Here is a 25,385-nt window from a genome sequence, read left to right on the forward strand (position 1 = left end):
CCATTACAGAAACAACACCACACGGTCATTTGTACAAGCGTTCCAACACGGGGCTTCCAAACCACCTCTTGGGCAATTTTTCCTCTGCGATGGTCAAGGAAAGACCTGAAATCCCACTCCAGCTCTGGAGCATAAACTAGAGGGGGCGTGGGAAAATGAAAGAAAGGGGGAAACGCCATGTTTAAACTGATCTAGCTGGGTCTGAGCGTAACAGAGCGAGGATCGACACAAGCTCTTCATTGGGCAGACGCCTGGAGGCAGCGCCTGCGGCAGAGCAGCAATAATCTCCTACTTGGCTGTTACTGGGATTCTTGCTGCTGAACAATGTCCTGGTTGTCCCTTCAGCATTTTGGGACAATCGCTTGGAGGTTCTGGTGCTCTCATACCCAGCCTGGCCAGAGTCTTCTTCCTCCATAGACTGTGAGTGAGCTAAAACCCACATTGATATGGCAACCTTATTTTCAAAGACAAAAAAACCCTAAATCACTCTCATTACCAGATCAAGTTTCATTCCAGTAAGGCTCTTTAAATAATTTAAATATTTATTTTAATAAAAATAAATAAATACTTCTCTTTTCACATTACAGAACTCCCTGGAGAAAGAAAAAAACCAAACCAACCCCAACCACAGGGGTTTCTCTCGCAAATCAAAAGATGGTAAATGCTTTCTTCTGATGGTCATCATAAATCCACTTGTAGGCATCAAGTAGATGGTAGATTATTCCAGAAACAGAAGAAAACTCTCTTTGAGGAAACAGTAGTTCAGCACCTTCTTGTTGGGAAGAGAAGTTCAGCTCACACAACTGTTGCCACCACCAGATGAGTCCCATTTGTCCATAACGTGACCACGTGTGCTGTGAGAGAAGTTCCACTCGTGCAATGTCACCACCACCAGCTGAGTCCCATTCGTCCAGAACGCGGCCACGTGCTTTGCGAGGTGTGAGCAGCCCTCTCTTCGATGGAAGTTCACAGCATTTGTTGTTAACCATTTCCTTGCCCAGGTGACGCCAACCTTTCCACCTTGTGCTTAAGGTGTGTTAGCTAATTTCAAGGAGAGTTACTGTCTCCAAAATAGGGGCAGGCGGGGGGGAAATAACAATCTTAACCACTACTACTTAACCTAAAGAGAAAAACTTGTGTGCCTGCTGCTATTTCAAATGAGGTAGTAGAAAAGTAACTAAAAGAAGAGGTAGTCACCCAAAGATGATGACAGTGTTACTCTGGTAGAGCATGCCTCACAGCAGCTCTTGATGGAGTATTTCCCACACCATCCTCTCGCGGAAATAAGGCATGTGGATCTGAAAAGAAAAGAAAAATCCATTAAATACACATCATGGCAGAAAGAGACACAAAATACGCAGAAACGCCCAGTTACTTCCTTATTATACACTTCCTTTTAAGAACCGCCAACGCTTGCCCTTCCGGTACAACCTGGCTTTCACCCGCACAGCTCCTAAGAGGGTGACATGCCACCAAAACCAGATCTCCTTGACCACACAACAGCTCACAAGCACTTTCACAGAAGAGCACTGCCTTGGAAAAGAACCAGTGTCTTCACTGGTCAAAGGCTGAGACCCATTTCTCCCAAAGATCCCAAGGCCAGATCTCACAAACCCCCTGGCTCCAGTACCTCGCCCAAGAGGAATCTCACTGGGAGCAGATACCGGACGCCAGGATGGAGAACACAGCTCTGCCCTGCTGAGGCCACTTGGAAGTTCCAGCCCAGCCACTATCTCCCAAGAACGGAGAGAGGTACAAAACCTCAGCCGCTGCACCAGATGCAATTAACAGCCGCTGCGTAACTTCCCTGGCTCTTGTCTCTGTGCGAAAGGGGCTGGAGCTGTTTAGAACCTTCACTCACCTGTGTAAAGGTCAGCGGTTTCTCTCTCGAGATGTAATCTGCGTATTTGCAGGTGAAAACGCCACAGTCGCTTCCATTCGATTGCTGAGGGATTTCCTAACGAATGCAAAGAAGATGGAGAATTTGCCTCTATCTTCAAGGAAAAGCAACTTGGAAGCAGCACCCATTACCAAAAATACCCTAACCAGACACTCCTGAACTTGCACCATCCCCAGTAACCGCTCCCCAACACAAGGAACAGACCCCAGGAACTGCACATCATCCCTGCCCTCGGCTTCCTACGCTCGGATGTTACAAGCCAAATTCCTGGCAGGCTGATAAGGGACAGCAGGCTTCCTCCCTGCAAGGTGTCTGGAGCTTTCTACAGTGTCTTTCTGAAGTGACATCCCTTAAATCGAGGCTTTCGGTGCTGCTTTTCACTATTGCTGAGAAACATCAGCCCAAGCCCTTGCTTTGTCACGTGCCAGGATTTGGGCTGCAAACAAGCAGCCCACGTTCTCTGACAACTGCTAAAGAGACTTGGAATTTGACTTGTGAAATGGGGGCAAAGCCAAATTCACCTTCACGTGGCAGAGGAATTAAAAAAAACCCAACAAAGTATTCGGCCAGCAAGGAGAGGCACTGCTCAAAGATTTCATCCCAGCACGGTTTCCTGGTCCACTTGCAGCCCCATGTGGTACCAGAAGAAGATGCTTATGGCTGTTCTCTGAAGTCCTGGCCTGATGAGAAAGCGTTAAGAGCTTTGTGACAAGGAGTTCTAGTTCACATTTCAAGTGCAAGCAGTGCTCACTCACATGTGGCTCCATGCTGTGAACAGTCCACTCTGAAACATTCAGCTTCACGTGTGTTTTTTCACGGCTCTCCTCTTGCAGGTATTTGCTGTTGAAAACAAAAGAAAAGCCACTCTTCATCGCTGTAATTTAGGCCGAGGAAAAAAGAGCTGCTGAAAGATCACAGGAAGATGAATGGCAGGAGAGTAAACATGTCAGAGGATCCTCACAGCAGCTGATTTCAGGCATTTGGAGGAAAAATCCAAATCTTAAATTTACAAACGCTGCGAGAGGCTGCGAGCTAACCATCAGGAATGAGACCGAGAATTCCGACAATTCCAAATAAGGTCATTGCTTAGCAGAGGTCAAAAAACCCCAAATCCCATGTTATCAGAGGAAGAACAGAAAAACCAAGCAAGGAACCCTAATGTCGTCAGCCCACCACGTGCCTGAATCCCACAGACTGCGTGCGCCTCCGGAAGGACAAATACAAAAGCTTTTGGGCCAGCACCTCTGGCTGAGGAAGTTTCCAGGCCACCAGTTGCTGGAAAAAAGGACTGGATGCAGACCTGTTCTTATAGCCTTTCGCAGGCACCTGCTCTTAACTGTTCAGGACAGCACCGGACTAAACCAACGCTTGGTTTGTCTCTGCGGGGCCGCTCTCCTTGCTCTTGGGCTACAAAGCTGCTGGATTAAGGGGTTTTACTACCTCTGCATCAGTGGCAGAGACTTCTAAGGACGCCTGCTTGCACAACAGGAAAACCTGTCCCCGTTACGTTGGAGAGGTGTGCGTGCCAGCTGACACAGCTGCAAAAGCTGGCTACACGGTATCTGTCTTGAACGAGAATGTCAGAATTACAAAGAGCACCCAGCGGTATCCTCAAACACTTCTGCCCTCAAATTCTTCCCTTTCGTCAATAGCCCCATTTTATTGATCACTAACAAGGTTGGTGCCCGTGTGCCACGGGGCTACCATGTCTTTGTCTGTGCTCTAGGGGGAAGGTGGCAGAACCCAGGCATCCAAGACGCTGGGTGGAGGGGACGACGTGACACTAGGGAAGGAGTCACTGTCAGACAACTCGCAGCAAGCGAATCCAAGATTTCTGGTTTGTTATCTACAAGACATGTGGAAACTTGCCGTCGTGTCACAGGGGCAAAACCCAAAACGTTCTCCTCATTCACAACACAAAAGCACTGACTGAGCAGTTACTTACAGCAAAGTCTCACAAATCTTGTCCCCTCCTTCTTGTCCCCGGGAGTCAAAGTATTTGACGGTCTTCTTTCTCATATCTATGACCTGTTATTCAAAGGTGACTGTTAGACAAAGCACCACCTTGTGCTGCACAAACCTCCATGACTTTTCTTGCTAGCTTTTTCTCCCCACCCAACTCTAAATAACAAGCCCGTTTGACTCACCGCTAGTGCCCAGTGCAAGCTCAAGTTAATGGGCACGAAGATGATGTCCTTGTGGAAGACATCCACGCGTCTGGTCAATCTTCTTACTGTCCTGTAGCCCCCAGAAGCTAGTTTTTCATAAAACAAGGAACTAAAAGCGTGGACGGATGGATATCCTGCCTTCTTACTTCTCTCCATCACAAGACCCATGTAGAAATTAATGACCTGTACCACAAAGAGTAAACTGGAGATGTAAAATCAGACGCTAGCTTACCAAACGAAAAATACAGCCACATCTCTCTTCTGGCCACCCTGAAGTACGCAGCTGAGAGAACTCCAGCCTCAGCTGTCAGCTTTTGTTGAGAGAACTTCGCACTTGGTTACAGTTGGTTATCAAACTGCAGTTTGATAAAAACACCTGCCACCCACTCCAAGAACCTGGACTAACTCCTGGAAGCACATAACAGAACAAGTAAAGGAACTGCCAGGAACACTGGACCCTCAAGTACCTAAAATAAGAACTGCACAGAGATTTCTAGCCTCTGCAGTGCAGGTCATCAAATAACTTTGAAAAGTACACGGTGAAGGGGTATTTTTAAAGAAATGCTCAATTAGAAGATCCCTGTGCTGCAGCTAGTTTTACCTCATCATTTAGCCAGCAACCGTTCCTTAGGGTGTGGATGTCCTCACGAGTCACCTTTAGGTTGAAGGCACTGCTCATGATCTCCTCTGGCTCACCTTTGCCTAATGCGGCAACGACCTCTCTCTCCATGGCCTGAAATGGACAATTAAATGGGGAAGGACTTGTGCAACAGAGCGTTGAGTATGCCAACCTGCGGGCAGCTTTCAACTCAAACACGGCCTGGAAATGAAGCTCAGGTGACAGAGCAACTGCCTTTGCCGGCTTTCGGCTAGGTTAGCAATCGCCCTTTTTGGTTGGTTGGTTGGTTTCAGCATCCCAACTTGGAACTTCAGGGCCCAGGTTTGCCTCAATTTGTTTTCACCAAGGAAGCTGAGATAAAACACAGGGACGAGCAAACACACAGCAAACGCCTTTCCCATGCGATGCTGCAGCCCTCGCAACGCTGAGGTTTAAGGCAACCGCAGCAGGCATTCTCCATGCCAAGGCAGCTACGTCAGGAGCCTGAAAGAATGGGAAGGTGGGGGAACTTCAAGGGAGCTGAAGTACCAGCAAAGGGGGAAACCGAGGCAGCTACACTGCAGTCAGGCAATCGGGAGTCCAGGCTGTGCATGCAACTGGTTGTCATTTGCATGTTTCCATGCAAAGGAAATTCTGCTTAGGGAATGCAAAGCAACCACTGGGTCTGTTAGTATAAAATACTCTGAACTGCCAGAGCATCTTCTTCTCGGTTGAACGTGGGCTAGCAGGATAAGAAAACCCCTGGTTTTCCTTGTACTGAGCATCACCCCGCAGACGTTGTAAACTCTGGACTTGCTAGCCCTTTCCAAATCAATCCTCAAGAGGCAAAAAAGGGGGCACTCGATCAGACTGCAACTCCCAAGAATAAAAGCGGCCAACACTCAGACAAGCAGGGGAGGCTGTTGTTAAACGTGGACTCATTTTTGTCCGAGTAACAGAAGCCCCACCAACCCTTAGGTTAGCACAACTGAAGGAGTGCGTGGAGCATAAGATGCTTAAATCCTTTCAATCCTTCAAACCAGCTTTAGTGCTGACCTTTGCACTGGGAAGTCACAGCTGCAGACACTCCCTAACAGCTTAAATGCAAGTTCTTCAGATTTCAAAAAGCCTGAAGAACCACCTGTAACAAATGGAGTTCCTTGCAGCTGTTTCACAGCCTTCTCTTTTGTCAAACAGCCTGTCAGCTACGGTACCTCTGTGAGTGGAGTAAAGTCTTTTCCTATTCTCCTCAGCCTTATGACTTTCTTTCCTTTCACGGCAAGGGCGGGTGACTTTTTGGCCTGGGCGGGTGCCAGAGGTACTTGGCATAACACACCTTCTGCGATCTGAGCTCCACGCTGTTCCTGTGAGACAAAAGGACGTTAAGCTACCAATCCAGCACAGATTTTTTTGCTAGGGGATAGCACAGAAAATCTTGCTCATGACTAAAACTGGAAGGGCTTTTGTACACGCATCTAACCAGCCGACTCCAAAGTTACTTTTTGTCGAGGACTGCATCCCAACTGCGCACCCATGTAGTGCTGCACTCAAAACTAAACGGAGGCAAGAGAGGCAGGAAGTTAGTTTGGCTTGGAGTAGCGTTAAGAACCCCAGAAAAGCCTCCGCAGGTAGGTATCAGGTTGAGATGGAGATTAATAGCTCTGATTTCCAGGACTAAAATTTAATTTTGATCTCAATCCTGACCAGAGACGAAAGTCAAAGAGATGTACTTCCTATCTCACAAAACAAGACACCACTAAAGATACCACAGTCCAGCTCTGCAGGTCAACCAAGCCTGTGCAGTAAAGACTCTGAGGCTGTACCCAACACATCAAAGGGGAAGAAGAAAAATAGTATAGGGTAGTGCGCTCATCATAGTCCAGAAACAAAATGAACGGCAGCGGGAAACCCTCTGTGATCGTGCTACTCAACAAATCATGCTCCCGCTTCCCTTGGGAAAAACGACCTGGACGAATACAGATATTGTTGAGGAAGTAATGAAAGGGAGGAGCGCAAAAATTTCTGATCACAACCAGATACATTTTCCTAAAAAATGAAATCATGAATAACACAAGCTTACCCCTGCAACTGCAACAGCTTGTTTCACCGCTCCGTCCTCTTCCAGACATTCTTCTGCTGGTGGGGAGCCCCTGCGAGGAGCGGGAGAGAGAAAGAGAGAGAGCAGTGAGCTGTGGACCTGTACTGTCCCACGGAATTCTCAAGAATTCACCTTCTGGACAAGAAATGCTTTTTCAAGGCTGATGCTGACTACAGCCTCGGTTGCACACGTGTGACAACATCGTCTCCGCTTCCAGCACGGTTCTTTCGGAGCAGCAAGACTGGCATAGAAGGAAGCGCTGGGAGCTTTGTACATTTCTTCCCATCTCCCTGTGCAAGACTCCTTTGGTTTCTCTTGATCAGTTTCATTATTTGGAAAACAGGGAAGCAACCAGCACTTCCTCTGTCAAGTGCTCTGGGATCTACTGGGGATAAATGCTGCGTGCTAGGGCTTATACTGCAAGGTATAACAGGAACACCCGCAACTCTACCTGCAGCCACATACGGTTAGCTTACGGAAACTAAGACCAGCACAGGGAACTAAAAATGGGACACCTACAGGATATTTACTTGCCTCCTATAGGCTAGTCAAGAGAGTGACTGTCCCCATTTGGAGCGGATTACCAGTAAAACCACGCAGACTCTGAAGAGCAAACAAATACACAGACAGTAAAGATGTCTGTATATATCTGCCTTCCTCAAAACCGATAATTTGCCTTGTCACCAAAGACCCCCTTTTTCAGGAGGGAGACCTACAGCAGACTCTCATGGTATTCTCCACTTTCAGTCCAGCAGGGGAAGAGCAGGTATTCACAAGCTTCATCAAATGACTTCACTGAGTAGTTAAATCCACAAAAAAAGGCAAGAAAATGTTCCTTTCACTTCAACCCGTCATACTCTATCCGTTCCTTTATTTCCTTCTCTCCCCTCACGCTCAGGTGAACCACTGACAATTTAAGCACACAACAGTGCCGCACGGCTAAAGAGAGCACTAGTGTTTAAAGCGGGGAGAAGAACAGGCACGGAAAGAGACACGCGCACAGAGCCAAAAGAAACAAGAACCACGACTAAAAGAGACTCTACCTGGTCACAACATCTCCCTGAGACAGCTCTGGGCAGCAAACACCTACCAATTTGATACCTGCACAGAAAAGCAGTAGTATTAAAAAAATAAGTCAACTTTCGATTGCCATCAGATGTACGTAGCTCTCCATTTCTGAGGAATAAATAAAAAAAATACATTTAAATGACGACTGTACGGTTAGGAAGTTTGAACTCTGGCAAGCAGTGTGAACGTTGAATATCATGTGGGAGTGTATAGGAAATGCCCTATTTTCATTTGAAGTCTACCTACAAACTGGAAGGGATTTGAATCATGGGGATACTCACCAGTCCTTAGCGTTGGATATGGATAAACATCTCCTCCTCCTTTTGTTTCTTCCGGGTCACTCATCACAGGTTCCTTGGAATAGGCTTCAACACTTTGGTGCAGCAAAAACAACAGAGGAGAATCACAATTTTTATACACAGGGCGTTTGTTATCAGTACATACCAATTCACATTTAAAGGTTTACAACCTTTAGATGAAGACCTGCTGTCTTCAACTAGCTCATGGGAAAGTACAGAGAAGTCAAAGCGAAAATCAGAACAACTGCCTTGAAGATACACTGTTGTTTGTCACCTCAGCCTCTTCTCAAGTTCTACACTTCCCCTTACCACAGACCTTTAATCTTTATCTAATCTCCTGTGTCTATGAAGTATCTGGATTTAAAGAAAAAGCTTAAAATCAGTCGGGGGAGAAAAAACCAAAAAAGCAGCTGGAGACCTCCCTTAGTACAGCAGCCTGAGGGAGTTCCAGGCTACCTTGGAGGAATATTGCTCTGTGGACACAAATACAAATGTTAGGCAATACGGAGGAAGTTCAACAACGAAAGAGAAAGGCAATAAACCTTTCGGAGAAGAACTCCAAGAAAACGGAAGGATTTTTACCTCAGACGCGGAATTATCTTGTCACAAAGGGACAGTGAGCGTAAGGCATCGATAACTACAAAAAGAAATTGAAGGGTTTTATGAGTTTACGGTAAAGAGCTTCACAAAAGAAAACTTGTCATTTTCTCTCCTACATCATAATTTTATTTGTGTTATGTCACTTGAGGAGAGTTTCAGAGTTTCATACTGGCAACTACAGAAAGTTGTGCACACAAGGGATTGCCAGCCAAAACCCGAAATAAAAAAGGGTTATCAGGACCTACTACCCAAAATCAGCTTTTCAAACAACTGACTTCTGGCAAGCCAACAGTGGACATATCAGAACTGAAGGACTGCATCCAAGGCAGCTCGTCTACTGAGATGACAAGATCAACGCCTGGCTCCACTCCAGAGGCAATGCAAGGATGCAGGCAGGAATCAGAGCTCACACTCAAGTATTCCCAGACGCTGCCTAGTATTGTGCCTGCAATAAGCCCCACAGAACTCTAGGGGTCCAGCTCTACGGTGCACAAGGGCGGGTGAAAAAGAAACGAGTTCATAACTCCATGTCAGCCTTACCAATCCGTAGCGTTCCTCCTTCTTCCATACACCATCTTGGTCTTTTAGCTGGAGGCTCAGAAAAGATGGACTGCAAACAAGAAAAAGGAAAACAACGAGAGTAAAACGTGAATTCCATGTGAATGCCAGCAAACATAAACTTCCTGAAATTTAGTCAACTCTGTTCTGACTTGGGGACCATGATTTGCCCGCTCAGACTGCGGAAGAATGCCAATCTTTGCAGGATCTCTGACGAGTACACTTTAGGCTTTTAATACAGGCTCTCATACCTGCAGTGATTAAAACAATATAAGCTTGTCACGCAGTTATCACTAGTCCAAAGTGTGGTAGTTTAGCCCTTCAAAAAGATATTTTGAACAAATAAGAGAGAATGACTCTCTCACGAACAAATAATTACAGCACGACGGCTTCTTATTCCTCTTATCCTATAGGGCAATAAGAAAAATAGCACTACTACTTGAACCAAACTGGGAAGTCAAGCAGCTCATGACTCGTTTTAACCGAGTCCGAGTCCTACAGCCATCCTCCCCCGGAACGGTGGATTATGAACCTATCAGAAGGAGGTTTATCCAGAGGAAGTACGCAGTTTTTCTTGCAAAGTAGTGTATTTTGATTCCTTAACTACAAGCTTGAGAGAGAGAGTAACAACAGTTTACAAGCACAGGACAACCATAAACTGGGATGACGGGAAAGTATCTGGAAAGCAACAAACGCTTTGCTCCTTCCTCGGCTGCAAGTGCCAGAGCAGAGGACGCAGAGCTGAGGAAGGCAAACCCAGCACACAAGAGCTGCCTGCTAGAAATGGAAAAGAACCACCTACTGCTGCACAGGCTCAGAGCAGGCCCAACTTCAGGACGCTTCAGGGAGAGACGCTTGCTCTTTCATCTTCCCCAGATTCGCCCTATTTTCCCAACCCTTGCTAACCTCTTCCCCAGACTCTGTGCTCGCAGCATCGTTGCTCACTGATACTCTCCGTCGTTTAGTTGCCTTGGTTTGCAACTTGCCCACAGTGGCAACTTGTTCAGGTTTCTCTCCATGCTCGGAGTCGTCAAAATCTAAAAAAGCAAAGACAGGCCATATAAGAACATGATAGGAAAGGAGATTAGGATTTCTATTGGCACCAAAGCCACAGCTAAAGTAGTGTAACCCATTTCAAGTTTCACACCCTTCTGCCAACAGCACTTGGTGGCAATTTTTGTATTAGTTGCCTCACTGAGCAGCCCCTCAGAGCCACAGCTCAAAGACTAACCCACCCGTGAGTCTGCCAGCCAGATCTGCAAAAAAACCCTGCTTTGGGGAACATTCCCTGTTTCCGGAGAAGCAGCACAGGGTGCAATTTATCCTCCTCCCCCCTCCACACATGCATGCAGTTTATTACGTGTACGTGTTTACCACAAAAGTAATAAACTAAAGTAGAAAAAGTAGAAAAGTCAAAAGAAGTACAAAAGCCAGAGTTTTCTAAGGCAGATGAAACCTAAGAAAAATCAGGCCTATTAAAGACTTCTGTAACGTCCAATACCTGTTCTTCTCTTTTTGGCTGGAGGCTCATCGGGATCCTCCACAGGTGTAGAAATCCTGAGGAAAGAAAACACAGAAGAGTGGTTTGAAACTTCCTGAAGCTTCTACCAGGCTGACTTCCCTTCACAGGACCCAAACTTCCAAAGTTACTTTTCATAGCCCAAAGGTCTCCTCCTCCGAGCACCCCTGCGATCATCTCAGGCACACACACCCAACCTGAGCACACCGCTGAGCATCCCCCATCAACCCCCCACAACCTCTCCCAGGCAACGGACCGCTCACACACAGCTCATTATCCCACTACACCCTATTAGGCCTCTTTTCCTCATTCTCTTAATGCTTCCTAACGTTTTACATCTGTTCCTATCACCAAAAACTTGCAGAAGTTACGATGCCAAGTTTTCCTCTTTCCTCAAGGAAAGCCACATACCAGCCATTACTAAGCCTTCCAAGTTCCTCAGTCACTACACGGAGTTGCAAAGAAAAGACTAAGTAGGACAGGAAACAAAAGGTGGGAAAGCAACTCATGCAGACACCCACTGCAATAACTTACTGCTAAAGCAGTGCTCGGGAACTCGTTCTTCAAAGGATTCTTAGCTGCACCCTTTCTTATTAAGCGTATGTCCAAATATTCTATCACTTGATAACAACGATAAAATCCAGTACACATTTTTACTTTGGGAATGGAGCACAAAGGTTGCTCCTAGTTGGTTTTTTCCTCTATTTGCCCCACAAAATGCCATGACAGACGCCAAGGATTCTTTGAAGAATTCTTCCGTCTTTCTTACACAAAATCATTCCTTTCAAACTGTTAGGCCCCCAAAACCTGCTGCTATCACCACTCATGGACTATCTCATCTTCTCTCTGTATCAGGAGCACAAAAAGGAACCGATATCCTTAGCGGCACCTTTCATACAATACCAAGAATATTTGCTTTTACTATGCTGTTAAAGTCAGGCAGAAAATATCGGGGAGGGAGGTCTGAAAGGCAAATACACTATAATAAAAATGCAACCTTACTCAGCATATTTGACGTGGCAGAAGGTAAAACTAAGGAACCCAAAATATTGGTATCCTCCTGCTCGACTTCAGCAAGAGCTAGCTCATTCTGGGCTGCTTTTCAGTGAAAGCTTTCCAGCCTCATTCTTCTGCAGGGATCGGCACAATCCAACCTCCTCAAGGCTACTTCCTCAGAGAAGCACGGTTTAAACGCCTGACTGCGCTTCATAACCACAGTTTGTGAACACAAGTGCCTCTTTCTCCACCTTTACCAGAGCACCCAACACCTGTGACAGCCTTGTCTTCTCCTTTTTCACTTTAACAGACACTTGGAGGGCTAGAATTACTTGGATCACAAGAAAAGATGAATTCTCTCTTGCCAGTTCAGAAATAAACGTGGAAACCTTTGCTGTTCTGAAGTGGGCATGGCCAGGGAACGTGCATGGACAAAAGGGAAGGAAAAAATCAATCTAAGCCTAGCTACCTCTCTCTCCCATGGGAATACACAACCCCGGGAGGAGGTTAAACTGTGTCATTGCAACTGGGGTTTTGCCAAGGACCCGCCAGAAACAGGGAAGCGCACAGAGTGTTGAGTAGTATTTGAAACATGCCGAAAAAACAGGCCAGAACATAAAAGCAACTTGAGACCGCTCTCCAGGGAGAGACGCATTCATGTCCTTCTCCACGCTCTACAGGAGACAGCACCTATTTACGCCCAGCATTTGACTTGCCTCCTTAGCAAGGACAGGAAAGAAAGAAGGTATTAGGAAAACTCAGCAACTCTGTAGGCTCCCACAGAAGCTCAGGCCCTCCTCTTTTCAAAACCTCCTCCCCCACCAGTGTTGAGGGCACTTCATTAAGATTTATAATTTGAATTTGTAAAAAATTCAAGTTTTCACAGGGTAACCCCCCATCCCAAAAAATCGCAGACTGCGCTTCAGCAGTGCAGTACGAGAGTAGCTAACGCTTATCTCCTTTGCCCACCACCTTCACCACTCACGCCCGTAATTGTTCATCCTTCTCTCACGGAAAAGCCTCAAGGGGCCGAGCCCAGCCCAGGAGCGTGGCGGGGACCCCGGGGCAGGACACCACACTGCGCCCCAGCCCGCAGAGCGGCTAACGGCTCAAGCCCCTCAGGCCGACGCCATGGGGCCGAGGCTCCTGTTACCCCCAAGCAGGCCCCGGGGGGTCCCACAAGGCCCCGCTTACCCAGCCCTGGCCTCACGGCCCAAGCGACGCTTTTTGCCTCTCCGCTGGGGAGCTGCAGGCGCTGCGTGCGGTTCCGCCATGGCTCCGCTGCAACTAGGGACGCGGACGCTGCGTTCGACCATTGTGACGAACCGTGATGTAGCAGCGGCCAAGGGCCCGCTGCAGGGAGCCCGGCTAAAGCGGCCGCTGTGGGGCTGGCGAGTGCTGAGCTGGCTCCTGGTGGCCTTGGCTGGCGCTCGGGGGCCATCCTCTGCCCTGCCCCGCTGTTAAGGGGTGGGGGGTTTAATAGGGTTCTTCCTAGTGGTTTATCAGGTGTTGCCTCTGGGGTGGAAATGTGCCCGTGCTGCTGCAGCCACGTCCTGGAGAGCCTTTTCCACATGAGGAATGAAAATGAATGGTTAAGTCCAAGAGGAGCAAAGGGGGCAGATGAAAGGGCTCAGGGCAGGAATGGCCCTTTGGGACAGCCCTTGTCACAGGAGGTCCCCCTAGCTTTTGACGCCTGCAGGGAGTCTTAAGTGGTGGTGGGCTGTGGTTTAATGACAACGACCTTCCTCATTACTTTAGGAACTTAATTGCCGCTCCACTTTATGCTTCAGGGCTCTGGCCCAGGAAGATGCCTGAGCGCTGGAGGCAGAAGTGGCCATGGCAGAGGCGTTGCAGGCAGGCTGCAGGCAGGGTGGGCGGTGGAAGCAGCCCGGCAGAGGGCAGGGCAGCCCCCCCCAGGGCCTGCGACTTGGAGATGCCTCTTCAGTCGGCTTCTGCCTCCCTCTCCTCTCCCCATCCCGCAGGTGTTAGCTGAATCCTGCAGCCGAGAGCTGGAGGGGGCGCAGGGCATTTGAGTTCCTGGGTAAAGAAAGATGCGAGGTTTTTCTCGGTTTCTCTCTGTGAAGCCAAAACTCACCTGCAACACTCCCGTTTCTGTCCACGGTGGAGAAAAGTGTGAAAGCAGCTTCACAGAACTGGATGCTGAAGCAGCATATTTCAAATTAGTGGCATAACAGTGGCCAGATTAGTGGCCATCACCACCTCTTTGTGGACCCAGAAGGACTAGGGGTGCCGGGCAGGGGTCCCTCAGCTTCCCGCCACCATTGCCATGGCAGGGGCTTGCATGGAGGTGGCACATCAGCTCAGCGAAGCCCCGCTGCAGCGTCTGCTCCACATCTGGTCTGGGCTGGGAGGATGGCTTTGGGGGAGGCGTGCGGAGACCCTGCTCTGTCCTCCCGGTGTCACCAGAGAGGTGCCCAGCACTCCTGGAGATGGGCTCTGCTCCCTCCCCTGCCGCGTGGTGCATATATATCCATATATACACACAACGGCACAAGTGTCATTACATGTGCAGGCTTCACACTTCCAAACAAATCCTCATTTTCCACCGACCGAAACTGCAATCCTGTGTCACACGCTCAGACACTGTTCTCAAATAATACCCCCTCTACTCTGTTATTTACTTGCAATCTTCTTTGGTAATGACAGACCCTCATTAGCATTGGAGACTTTTTTTTAATCGGTATAAAGCTTAACTTCAGTCCCGTTGCCTAAACGCTTGGTTTGACCACACCAGAAGGTTTTCTTTCTTTCAAGAGATTAAAGAACATTTCAAGTTCAGCAGCAGCAGAATTCTATTTTTTCCTAAAACCAAACAGTTCTAAATTTTGTGTCAATTCTGATCAAGAACGCTCAGCCATGACACCGCAGTACCGGATTTTTTTCAAAAATCACCTGGTTTGTCTTTGTAGCATCTCTTAAACCTGAATATTCAGCCTAATGGGCATTCCAGATTAAGCGTTCTGAAATTCATTTGCTAAACCAACATGGGATCGTGCTTAAACCACTTCCAAACAACTTCAAGTTGAACTATTTACAATTGCCTCCCATCCAACACTGTGGGGACGGGGTGGGACACAACTCGCAGGATGAAGCAGATTTTCAGTGAATTCCAGGAGCAAGAGAATCAAGGCCATATTCTTCTCCGTCAAAATATTGGAGGAAGTGTCCTAAACTATGGCCACCTCACATATTAACCCTGCAAAGGGCAGTGCAAATCCTGAGAACTAATTTAGGTTACAAACAACAAATTTAACCTCAACGTGTTATTCCCTTCCAAAGGAAACAATCCACAGACATGAGTTCTGAGTTAATGTATTAATAGCGCTGTAAGCAGCCTTCAACTCTTTGTAAAAGAGTTAGACAACGCCAGATTAAAGAAGGGCCAAACCCCAAACTAAGGCTGTTCTTCCTTTGGGGAAAAAGACTTCTGTTCATAAAACTTCACCCTCTTGGCGGGATCAGGCAAGACAGAAGGAACCTTGTCGAAATACGGGTGGTCTGATACCGAGAAGGACACCAGAAATGCACAACCGGAGGGAAGCAGCAGGGAGGATCTTGCCCACAGACATACCCCGTACCCCTTTCTAGTGTTTAGAAGTTAATAAGCTTTGAAGAAATCAGTAGAGAAATTCCATGAGCATAAGCAAATGACTGAAGTCTTCATCCCTTTGCTATATTTTTAGAACAATCTTTGCTCTGTCACGTTAAGATGGATGTGGAAGCGGGACACCTGTGATCTGAGAAGAAAGAGACGTGTATCTAAACCAGAAAATTAAACAGCTGGCTTAGATCCATTCCGCTCTTTTGGACTTTACAACGTTGTCCAGTTTTTAAACACCCACGTTTTTGTTTCCAGATCATCATTCTTTGAAACCTCCCTCTTCAATCTCCCCCATTTGACAGGATTATGCCACTTCTTTAGTACTTCCAGCCTCCAAGGAACTCCTGGCACCTCACCTGCTCCAGATATTCCTGAGACTGGTAATAACCCCTACAATGGCAAAGCTCTCACCCCCCACCAAGTCCCAGGAAATCCTCCCTGGCTAAAATGTCAAACACCAGGAGCCTGCATCCCTCCAAAAGCAGTTTACGCCCCAGCATCCTGACACATATTGAGGCTTCGTACAAGCCACTCCCACAGCTCACCCAAATTCCACAGTCTCTACTAGCTCATTCTGTTGTTCTTCAGGCATTTTCTCTTCCTAATCCTTGCTCTCTTGCCAAACCAGGCTCCTGGAATGAATGCGGAAGAAAAAAGAAGAAAAGCCAAACTTCTTTATCCTCCCTCTATTCAAACTCTGCTGGTAAGCAGATCAGGACTGGGGTTGGTATTAAATAACCATTTTGTTCTGACCTTGAATTTGTGACGTGTCCATTTTACAAACCACCAGCTCCCTTGATGGTTACCAACAGTTCTTCCCCTTCCTTGGGCATTGCTGGCATCGAGGTGGAAGCCCTGAAGTCCAGGCTTGTGTGTTTCCAAATCATTCTCTCCATCCTTGAAGCATATTGAAAACAACGGGTAATGCTGTAGGGATGACATTTCGGAGCACGTTCATCAAGATGCGTTACAGTCACCTGCTCCACAGGCAGAGAATGCCAGGGCAGCAGCATTATTTGGGGGGCAGCAGACAGAAAAGGGTTCCGTGGACAGAAGCAGCCGTAAGGTATGGAAGTGAGGACCGCGTGTTCTTTGCGCTTCCGAGATCCAGGTTTTCCTCACGGGGACCCAAGTTACAGGTTTCACTTCCTTAGTGGAAGATACCGGCAAATAAAGGGATTGAGGTATTTTTTAAATCCTAAATTCCTATACAATTATGTAGTTCCACTTGTTTTCTTAAGGAAAGCTGCAGCCCCACATTACACAGCATCAAATCTACGATAACATTTACGCAAGGTGTAATTGCGCTCACCTCACACTCCTTCCACCCCCCTGCTACTCAATTTAGCAACCGATCCAACAGAGAAGGAACAGCTTTTGGCTCTCTCCCCCTGAAGCACACCATCACCAGACCAGATCACTGCTGGGGGGGCTGGGAATCCACTGGGAGGGAAAGCAGAGCAGCCCCTTCCCATGACAGTTCCCACACTCCACCAAAAAGAAAAAAAAAAGCCAAAAAAAGACAAGAATGTGTTTTGAAAAATGAGAGTATCAGACAAGAAGCACGGACGCCCAGCTTCCTCCCACCACCTCTGCCGCTTGCACTGGCCCTGGGGCTCACTCCGTGCCACCAAGCTGGCAGGAGACTAGTCCAGCAGCAAAAAGCAAAGGATTTTCTGACAGCTTCGGGTACCGACCAGCCCAACAAAAAGTCAGATCAGGGGCAGCTGATGAAGGAGGAACACAAAGAACGACCTGTCCTTTTGGTGGCATCCAGCTATCAGATTGTTTCGAACCTTCTCAAACTGCTTCCTTAGTTCTTCTTCCACAACTTCCAATTTTTTTTCCCTTCTTTTTTTTTTTTTCCCTCCCTGTTTAAACCGTGACATAAACCAGTTTCAGTTTGCTTTGCTGCTGAAATAGCAAGTCCCGTTACTTGTGAAAGCACCTGGTATTTCTTCTCCATCCCCAATGCTGACACTAGGACTCGTGGCTGCACAATCCAGTCAAGCCTGCAAAGCAACGCAGCTGGAAACGGAATCAGGGAAAAAAATCAGCTGATTTAATTCCCAGATCCGACTGGCTGTCCAAACACTAGTATAAGGGAGAAAGCAGAACACGTTTTCAGGAGCACAATTCTTGTTGGCAGCATGGACTTGGAGCAGCTCAACAGACAGTCGGAAAGTCATATCCTAGATTCTTTATCCAAACGCTGCTGCTCCTCTGCAGAGACTTGAGCGCTTCCCGCTTCAAAAAGTAGAAAAGCCATTGACTCGGTAAAATAGAAGCCTTAAGTAAGCCAAAAATGTCATAAATAACACCAGCAAGAGCATTAGAAAAGCCGCTCCCTGATCTAGTCTGAAATAGCAGGTTGTAGCTCTGTGCTTTTCTCTCTTAATTTTACAAACACGTACATTGCATACTGTCACGGGCGGAGTGAATAACTTCACTTGTAAGAGAGTAGTGAAACGTTTGTTAACATAAAACAGCGATGTAACAAAGTTAGTAGTGAATGCGACAGTGTTTTACGCGATGCGATGCCAGGGTACACTGGGTTAGTCACTGCACAGAGGCCAGGGTCAGACAAGCTCTCAGGGAGACCCTCCCGTTGAGTCACGAGGTTCAGAAAGGACCCCCTTGCTTTCTAAACTCCTTCTCAGAGAGGAGTCGAGGTGCGGCTGGATCCAATCCTAGTCCCAGACCTGCTCAACGGTTTATGTCTAAAGGATTCTGTATGCGCAATCGATCCTTAGATCACTTAGCTAAGATTGCAAAGTTTAGCATGCTGTCAGTCACTTACCGAGAATCTGTTGCGGCAAGGAATCGCTCAGCCTCGAGGAGAAGAGCCTTAAGCGAGCGTCCCCACTCAAGGGGAGATCCTGTCGTGCAGCCCGCTGCCGTGCAGGAGAGCTCAAAAGGCTCTTGGGCTGTCCACTCTTTCTGGAGTAAGATAATGGACCTATAGTCATATGCTCATGGGAACAGGGTACCTAGGGTCCCACTCCAGACAGTGCTTTGGTTGTGTCGCCAGCCATCTCCCACAGTTCAAGTGCAACTCATAACAACTCCCGCTGATGGCCATGGCTTGAGCAGGAGCCGGGGGGGGAAAAGGGGAGAGCACACCGCCACACTCCACCCCGTGACTATAGTCAATTCATCTTACCTTCACAGCGTGGTGGTGCGGTCACCTCTTGCCTCTGTGCCATAAATAGTATGCTAATAGGTTTTGCGCTTAGAGATTCATGGGAAGTAGACAGTGAAGCTCTGCTATTTGTTATTTGTTAATTTGTATGTTTTGGGTGGTTGAAGTTGGGTTATTTGTTTGGTCAAGTACCAAACTTTTATATACAACATAACTATAAGCAACAAACGTATTAAAATTAGAACTAGCAAGATCACAACTGGGTGAAGCCTGCGATTAAACAGTCCCGTTGCTGTTGGTGACCGTCCAAGGAGAATTTCCCACCAATGGCGTTCTCCATCCTTTTTCACTCTTTCAAAGACACGGTGTATCTCTTCTGTATCATGCTGAACAGTGATTAAAGTTTTGTGTCCATTATTTCGAATTCGTTCTAGCAGCTGACACGGGTCATCATGCTGTAGTAGTTTCTTCACCAATGTAAGATTAATGCCGATAGGTGTAGGCAACAAATCTTGAATCAATGTATAATTAGATCGTAGCAATTGATAAGACGTAACAGGAGCTAAATAATGGAAATCACATCCCATAATTTCAGTGAAATTACAAATACAAACAGTTGAATGATTACTTGTATCTACAGTAACATCTACGAATATAGTATTACAAAGGGTTCTCATACAAACACATCCTTTTCCAACGTATATAAGTACAGTTTCAGGATTTTCATCAAGATGCGTCTCAAAATGGCAAACGTTCTGTTCAGTGTCAAGACAAACATCTTGGGCTTTGATGGTGTTACTCTCCCAAATAAATCCTTGTTGTTCTCGTACAACGCAGGCATGAACATCAACGGTCTGCCATTCGTTCCCATTCCATTGGGCCCACACTCTATGTTCTAATGGAGAGAGTATAGTTCCACTGTGATTTAAGCCTGGTGCAATGACGGGGTATGTACCATACCACAGGTTAAAAGCAGCATGGCTGAGGTTTGGAATATTAACACAAACACAGCACTTCCTTTTGCCATCCTGCAGGCTGCTGTAAGAGAAAACAAGGACTTGTTTCGGTGGGGAGAGTCCGAACAGGTTACCCCATTAACAAGAAGGAAAAATCCATCGTGCACTGATTCTGTATTTTGAAGTTTTCCCTTCGTTGATAGGTAGAGGTGGTGCTTTAGCAGGATGGTCTGCCTGCAATCTCGGTCTACGCTGGGGACATTCTGTAAGAACAGTTTCACAAGGTTTACGGCTTATAGGCCAGCCTTTACTCTGTGCAGCAAAGTAAAGTGCTGCCTCACCTGTGTGGCCTAAGTTTTGACGTAAGCACTCTCCCAGTCGATACCACTGCGAATCTAAGGTGATTTTCCTAATTTTGGTTAGCTCACCCACCTTTTGATTCCACTTCGTAGCAGGTTGGTTATCCTTAGCATGAGCTTTAACCCATCCCATCCTAAAAGGTGTTTTTCTGGCTATACCCAGCCATAGTTGCCAGTCTGTCTTTCTCCAAACTGGGGATCCGTTTACTTCCCAGTTCAAGGTTTCCCATTTCTCTGTGTGGCACCGGCCCATACAGCACCAGAGTCTACGTATATAATTTTTGCTCCATTCTGTGCCGCCAAAACAACTGCTCTTATTTCTCCTACTTGTGCACTGCCTTCACCTGCCTCTACTACTTGTTTGCCAGAGGTAATATCTAATGCAACAGCTTTATGTTGCCATTTACCATTTACTCTTTTCGCAGAAGCATCTGTAAACCCAATGTTTTCCGTCGGAGTAGTCTCAGTGAGGGGTGGTGCATCCAGAATGGGTGAAGGTTGAAAAGGTTGCTGTAACGCTAAAGGACCTGTGTTTACTGGCATCTGCAATTTGGAAGCCTTGGTGTGTCCCTCAGTTAATTGCATATTTTCTGCTACTCCTGTTAGGTAGGCATACCATTTTCTGATAGCGGGTGTCTGTGCGACGCCTTCTGGGGGAGCAGTCCCCTGGAGGATCGCTTCTAGTAAATTCAAAGGTCCTCTAGTTTGCACAGGTGGTCCCTGATGTATTTTCTCAACTTGTTTAACTGCTCGGACTAAAGATAAAAGTCCCTTTTCCCATTCAGAGTACCGTTGTTGTGTTTCCTTAACTGCAGTTGAGCTAAACAATAGAGGTCTTCTTGGTCCACCGGGGCCAGTTGGGAACAGGTTACAATAAGTAGCATGTTCTGCGAAACCCCATTGGGCTGTGATAGGGTGGCGGGGGTGTACCGGTCCCAGTGACTGGTGTGTTTTTGATTCCTCGATTAGAGTGTTTGCTGCCTCGTTATGTTCTGATCTCCACTCCCAGGATTTGCCTTTCCGTAAAAGTGAGTATAATGGATGGGAAATTATAGAAAGTCCAGGCACAGGCTTCCTGCAATATCCTGAAGTTCCCATTAATTGCTGTAACTCCTTCCTTGATTGGGGCATTTGCAGCGCCTCAATTTTTCTTAAGGTATCCGGAGGAATCACGGCACTGCCTGCTATCCAGCAAGTACCTAAAAATGTTACTTCTTCACTTGGTCCCTGACATTTTCCAGGTGGAACCTCCATTTCTGCTTTATTTAGTGCTTGCCACACTGCTGCTGCCGCTTCCCCCACTGTCTTAGGAGAAGTTCCTCCAACCAGAATATCATCTACATATTGGTGCAGTTTTACACCTTGGGGGAGCGAGACTGTCTGCAAAAGTTCGGCAAGCGCGGCGTGAGCAACTGGGGGCAAATGTTTCTGCCCCTGTGGGAGTCTGTTAAAGGTGTATTGTATTCCCTCCCAAGCGACAGCAAACTTCTTTTTATCCTCCTCCTTCAAGGGAACCATAACGAACATAGCCTTTACATCCAATGCCGCCATCCCTGGGCGGGCAGCTGCTCGCAGAGTAGCTGTTAAAGCTGCAATGTGTAGGAATGTGTCTGAGAGAAAATGGTCACGTGAGCCAGCCTCCCTACTATGAGAGATTCGATTAAGAGCAAAACAGGTGGTAGAAGATGGCGTTAGTACATGGGAAAAATGAGAACTGAGAAGGTAGAAAACATGTTGTGCTCATGACTAAGCAATTTCCTATGTGAATTCTTGTAACCAATCCGATCTGTGAATGAACTGCATGGACAGCGCGTGGACAGTGTAACGAGCTAATCAGAAATAAGCAAGTGGCGTGTACGGCTACAACACAGGGTATAAAAGATGATGATCTGTGCTTAATAAACGGCTTCTGTTGATTCACATTGGATCCTCTGGAGTCCAGTTATTTCTCCTCAGCAATGTTTGGTACAGCGGCCGTTGGCGGGGCTGTATCAGCATTTAGACGGCGGTAATCGACTGTGAAACGCCACCTGCCATCAGGTGTCCGACCCGGCCAGACGGGTGAGTTACACGGGGAGCGGGTTCTGAAAATAACTTGTCTTTTCTCTAAATCAGCGATGCCTTCAGCAATGCCCTTTCGTGCCTCAGCAGAGATCGGGTACTGCGGTACGTTTGTCATCTTTGACTCGGGGAGCGCAGGGGCTGAGCGGAGCCCCCGCACTGCGGCTTCCCGGTTTCCGCACGGGGTAAGGTCAGCGCTGGAGCCGAAAGACCACACGCTGCCGTCGGCAGACGCCAGGTTCGGCCGTTTAAACTCTCAAAACCTAAAATATTTTCATGATGAGCTTTAATTGCAAAGCGAGTAGGCGATACGCGCCTCTCGCCCGGGAGCCATAAACTAGCCTTAGCAGTTTGACATACACCAGTTCCCCCGTTCACGCCTGTAATTCTCACTCTTTGCCGGCCGGATCGCACGCCCAGCTTCTCGGCATCTGGTTGCGTTAGTATCGAAATTTGTGCCCCCGTATCTATTAAAAACTTTACTAATTGTCTTCGAGGACCAACTGGAATTAAGATGTATGGGCCATCGTCACTTATCCACTGAGAAGCCTCCCCTTTCCGGACAGGCAGGCCCAATTGCCTTCCGGACATTACTCGCTTTTTGACTTGGTGTCCTGCAATTCCTCCTTCAGAGGGGGAAAGGGATTATCCTCCTTTAAAGAAGTTGAAATACAGTCTCTGTTTCCACCGCTCTCTGGTTTCAGGAATGCTTCAATCAGACCCAAGATAACGCCAGTAGGCTGACCTTGAGTCGCGGCTCTGGGAATGCCTAGTGCTAACGCTTTCCTCCACAATTCGTTCCTCTTTTCTCGAGACTCTGTTGGCAAGTTTTTATTTCCCTTTGATTTAATTCCTGTTCCCTGTTTCACGGGTCTTGCTTTGTGATCTCCTCCCCGGCATTTCTGGCTTTGTTTTTCAACTGCTGCACCGTCGCCCCAGCCCCTTTCACGGCAGTAGATAACAACGCTGTGCATCAATTCTGCCCAGGCAGGGCTTTGCCTGGGAGGACGACTGCCCTGTGTCTGAAATTCGGCATCTCTTCTAATCTCATCCCGTTTTGCGACTAGGTGAGGTTTAAGAACTGCTGGGGCTCCTCTGACCAGTGGCTTTAATATTGCAAAATCTACTGCAGCAGGCGGTGGGACAGCGTGGCGTCCTCGTTCGTGCCTGGCTTGTGTGCAAGCGGCTTTTGGGACGGCTGTGGATAACTCGCTGAGAGATTTGATGGGGATCAGAGAGGGCTCACCCCGTTCCATGGTGTCGATTCCTCCCGCCCAATAAGCTACTCGGCTGGTGCTAGAATGGGGGGTATCTGCCGGATCAGGTCCTAAATTTAAGAAAGCTCCCAGACCCCAGTAACCACTGGCTTCATGCCGGCTTAACAGGATTCGGTCGCCGCCGGTTAAGCATACTCGCCCCAAGGATTCGGTTTCAGTTTCACCGGGGTTTCTGCTGTATCTCTCTTGCAAATTTGTCAGTTGCAAGGGATCCCAGGGGCTGGTTCGCGTAGTGTGCCCTGGATTTGTACCCTGAGGTCCCGCAGTTCCTTCTGTTTTAACAATGGCTCTGGCTTCGTATTCGGGAGGATTTGTGGGGAACAAAGGAACGTCTTCTTCTGACTCGCTATCATCGGGATCACCCAAATGTTTCCGTCCCAGTCTTCAGGGGATACTATCAGTTTCCGAATCTGTACAATGTCAGGGGGGTGGGGAGCCTGCATAAGCATCATTTCGAGCTTTTCTCCCAATTTCCGCCTTTTCTCCTTCTCTTCCTGCAATCGTTTTTGCAGCTGTTCATTTTCAAAAGATATCAGTAACTCACCTGCCTTCCTGCTCTCTGTTTCCTTCTCTAGTTCCTGCTCTCTCCTGTTTCTATTCTCCCTGTCTTGGTACGCGGCTTCTAAACAAGGGCCCAACATTTTACAGATTACTCCCTTATCTTTTCCATCCTTTGTAGGGCCCCTAATCGCTTTCAAGTACTCTTCAACGACTTCCCAATTGTACCAATTACCAGGAGCCCATTCCTCTGAGAATCTGGGGCTCGGGTTCACTCCAGGCCTCCCTAAACAATCAGTGATAACTCCTGACCTCCTGCCGACTACGCCAGGTGTCGCGGGCGGAGTGAATAACTTCACTTGTAAGAGAGTAGTGAAACGTTTGTTAACATAAAACAGTGATGTAACAAAGTTAGTAGTGAATGCGACAGTGTTTTACGTGATGCGATGCCAGGGTACACTGGGTTAGTCCCTGCATAGAGGCCAGGGTCAGACAAGCTCTCAGGGAGACCCTCCCGTTGAGTCACGAGGTTCAGAAAGGACCCCCTTGCTTTCTAAACTCCTTCTCAGAGAGGAGTCGAGGTGCGGCTGGATCCAATCCTAGTCCCAGACCTGCTCAACGGTTTATGTCTAAAGGATTATGTATGCGCAATCGATCCTTCGATCACTTAGCTAAGATTGCAAAGTTTAGCATGCTGTCAGTCACTTACCGAGAATCTGTTGCGGCAAGGAATCGCTCAAGCGCGAGGAGAAGAACCTTAAGCGAGCGTCCCCACTCAAGGGGAGATCCTGTCGTGCAGCCCGCTGCCGTGCAGGAGAGCTCAAAGGGCTCTTGGGCTGTCCACTCTTTCTGGAGTAAGATAATGGACCTATAGTCATATGCTCATGGGAACAGGGTACCTAGGGTCCCACTCCAGACAGTGCTTTGGTTGTGTCGCCAGCCATCTCCCACAGTTCAAGTGCAACTCATAACAACTCCCGCTGATGGCCATGGCTTGAGCAGGAGCCGGGGGGGGAAAAGGGGAGAGCACACCGCCACACATACACCTTACCTAGTTATGACTCACAAAAGTTCAGCCATCGCTCATTTGAAGCCTTGGGGAAGACTGCCCGCACGTGGTTTTATTATTTTTTGTTTGAAATCAAAGTATAGGAAAGGGAAGAATAGGGAAGCAGGAAGAACAGAAGAGCAGAGACTAGGGAAGCAGGTGGGATAGCAATTGCTGTCCTGTCGTACCCTGCACAATTGTGTTTCAAAAAGACTTTGCTCGAAAGGTCTTCAGGTTCCCACTCCTTCTGATTGGAAATACAGCGCAGGTTATCCTGGCAAACCTTTACTAAAGTTCGGCTGCCGTCTTGAACTGGTTTTCAGTTGACTTGCACAACAGCAACTACATCAACTTGTTATAAAAAAACTAACACACAGAAATCCACCTTGAGCAAGTCACAAGTAATAGTACCTCCCTAAAAACATAACAGTTGTAGGAAGGACATGAAGACATCAACGGAGAGGTGATACTGGGGGCGGGACGAGTCTATTCTCTCATCCCTGTCTTTCAGCATTCATTCCCATGTAGCATTTTTAACCTCCTGGGAACCAAATTTTCCTAACCTCATCTCCACTGAAGTAGAAACACTTGTACTATTAAAGCTTCTCACAGTGACTC

At 47.5% G+C, this 25,385-nt stretch overlaps 1 protein-coding gene across 1 annotated transcript; it reads right to left on the minus strand.

Moving 5' to 3' along the window:
• Positions 1–1,235: 1,235 nt before the first annotated feature.
• Positions 1,236–17,392, minus strand: LOC128911075 (sentrin-specific protease 2-like). The gene is made up of 8 exons (XM_054205328.1): positions 17,363–17,392; positions 10,773–10,790; positions 4,670–4,801; positions 4,048–4,251; positions 3,846–3,928; positions 2,656–2,740; positions 1,862–1,957; positions 1,236–1,298 (listed from the first exon to the last, which is right to left on the minus strand). Exons 1-8 carry the CDS (start codon positions 17,390–17,392, stop codon positions 1,236–1,238), a joined length of 711 nt encoding a protein of 236 aa, XP_054061303.1.
• Between the last annotated feature and the right edge of the window lie 7,993 nt (positions 17,393–25,385).

The sequence above is a fragment of the Rissa tridactyla genome, chromosome 6 (genome assembly GCF_028500815.1).
Source record: "Rissa tridactyla isolate bRisTri1 chromosome 6, bRisTri1.patW.cur.20221130, whole genome shotgun sequence".
In the NCBI taxonomy this organism is placed as follows: domain Eukaryota; kingdom Metazoa; phylum Chordata; class Aves; order Charadriiformes; family Laridae; genus Rissa; species Rissa tridactyla.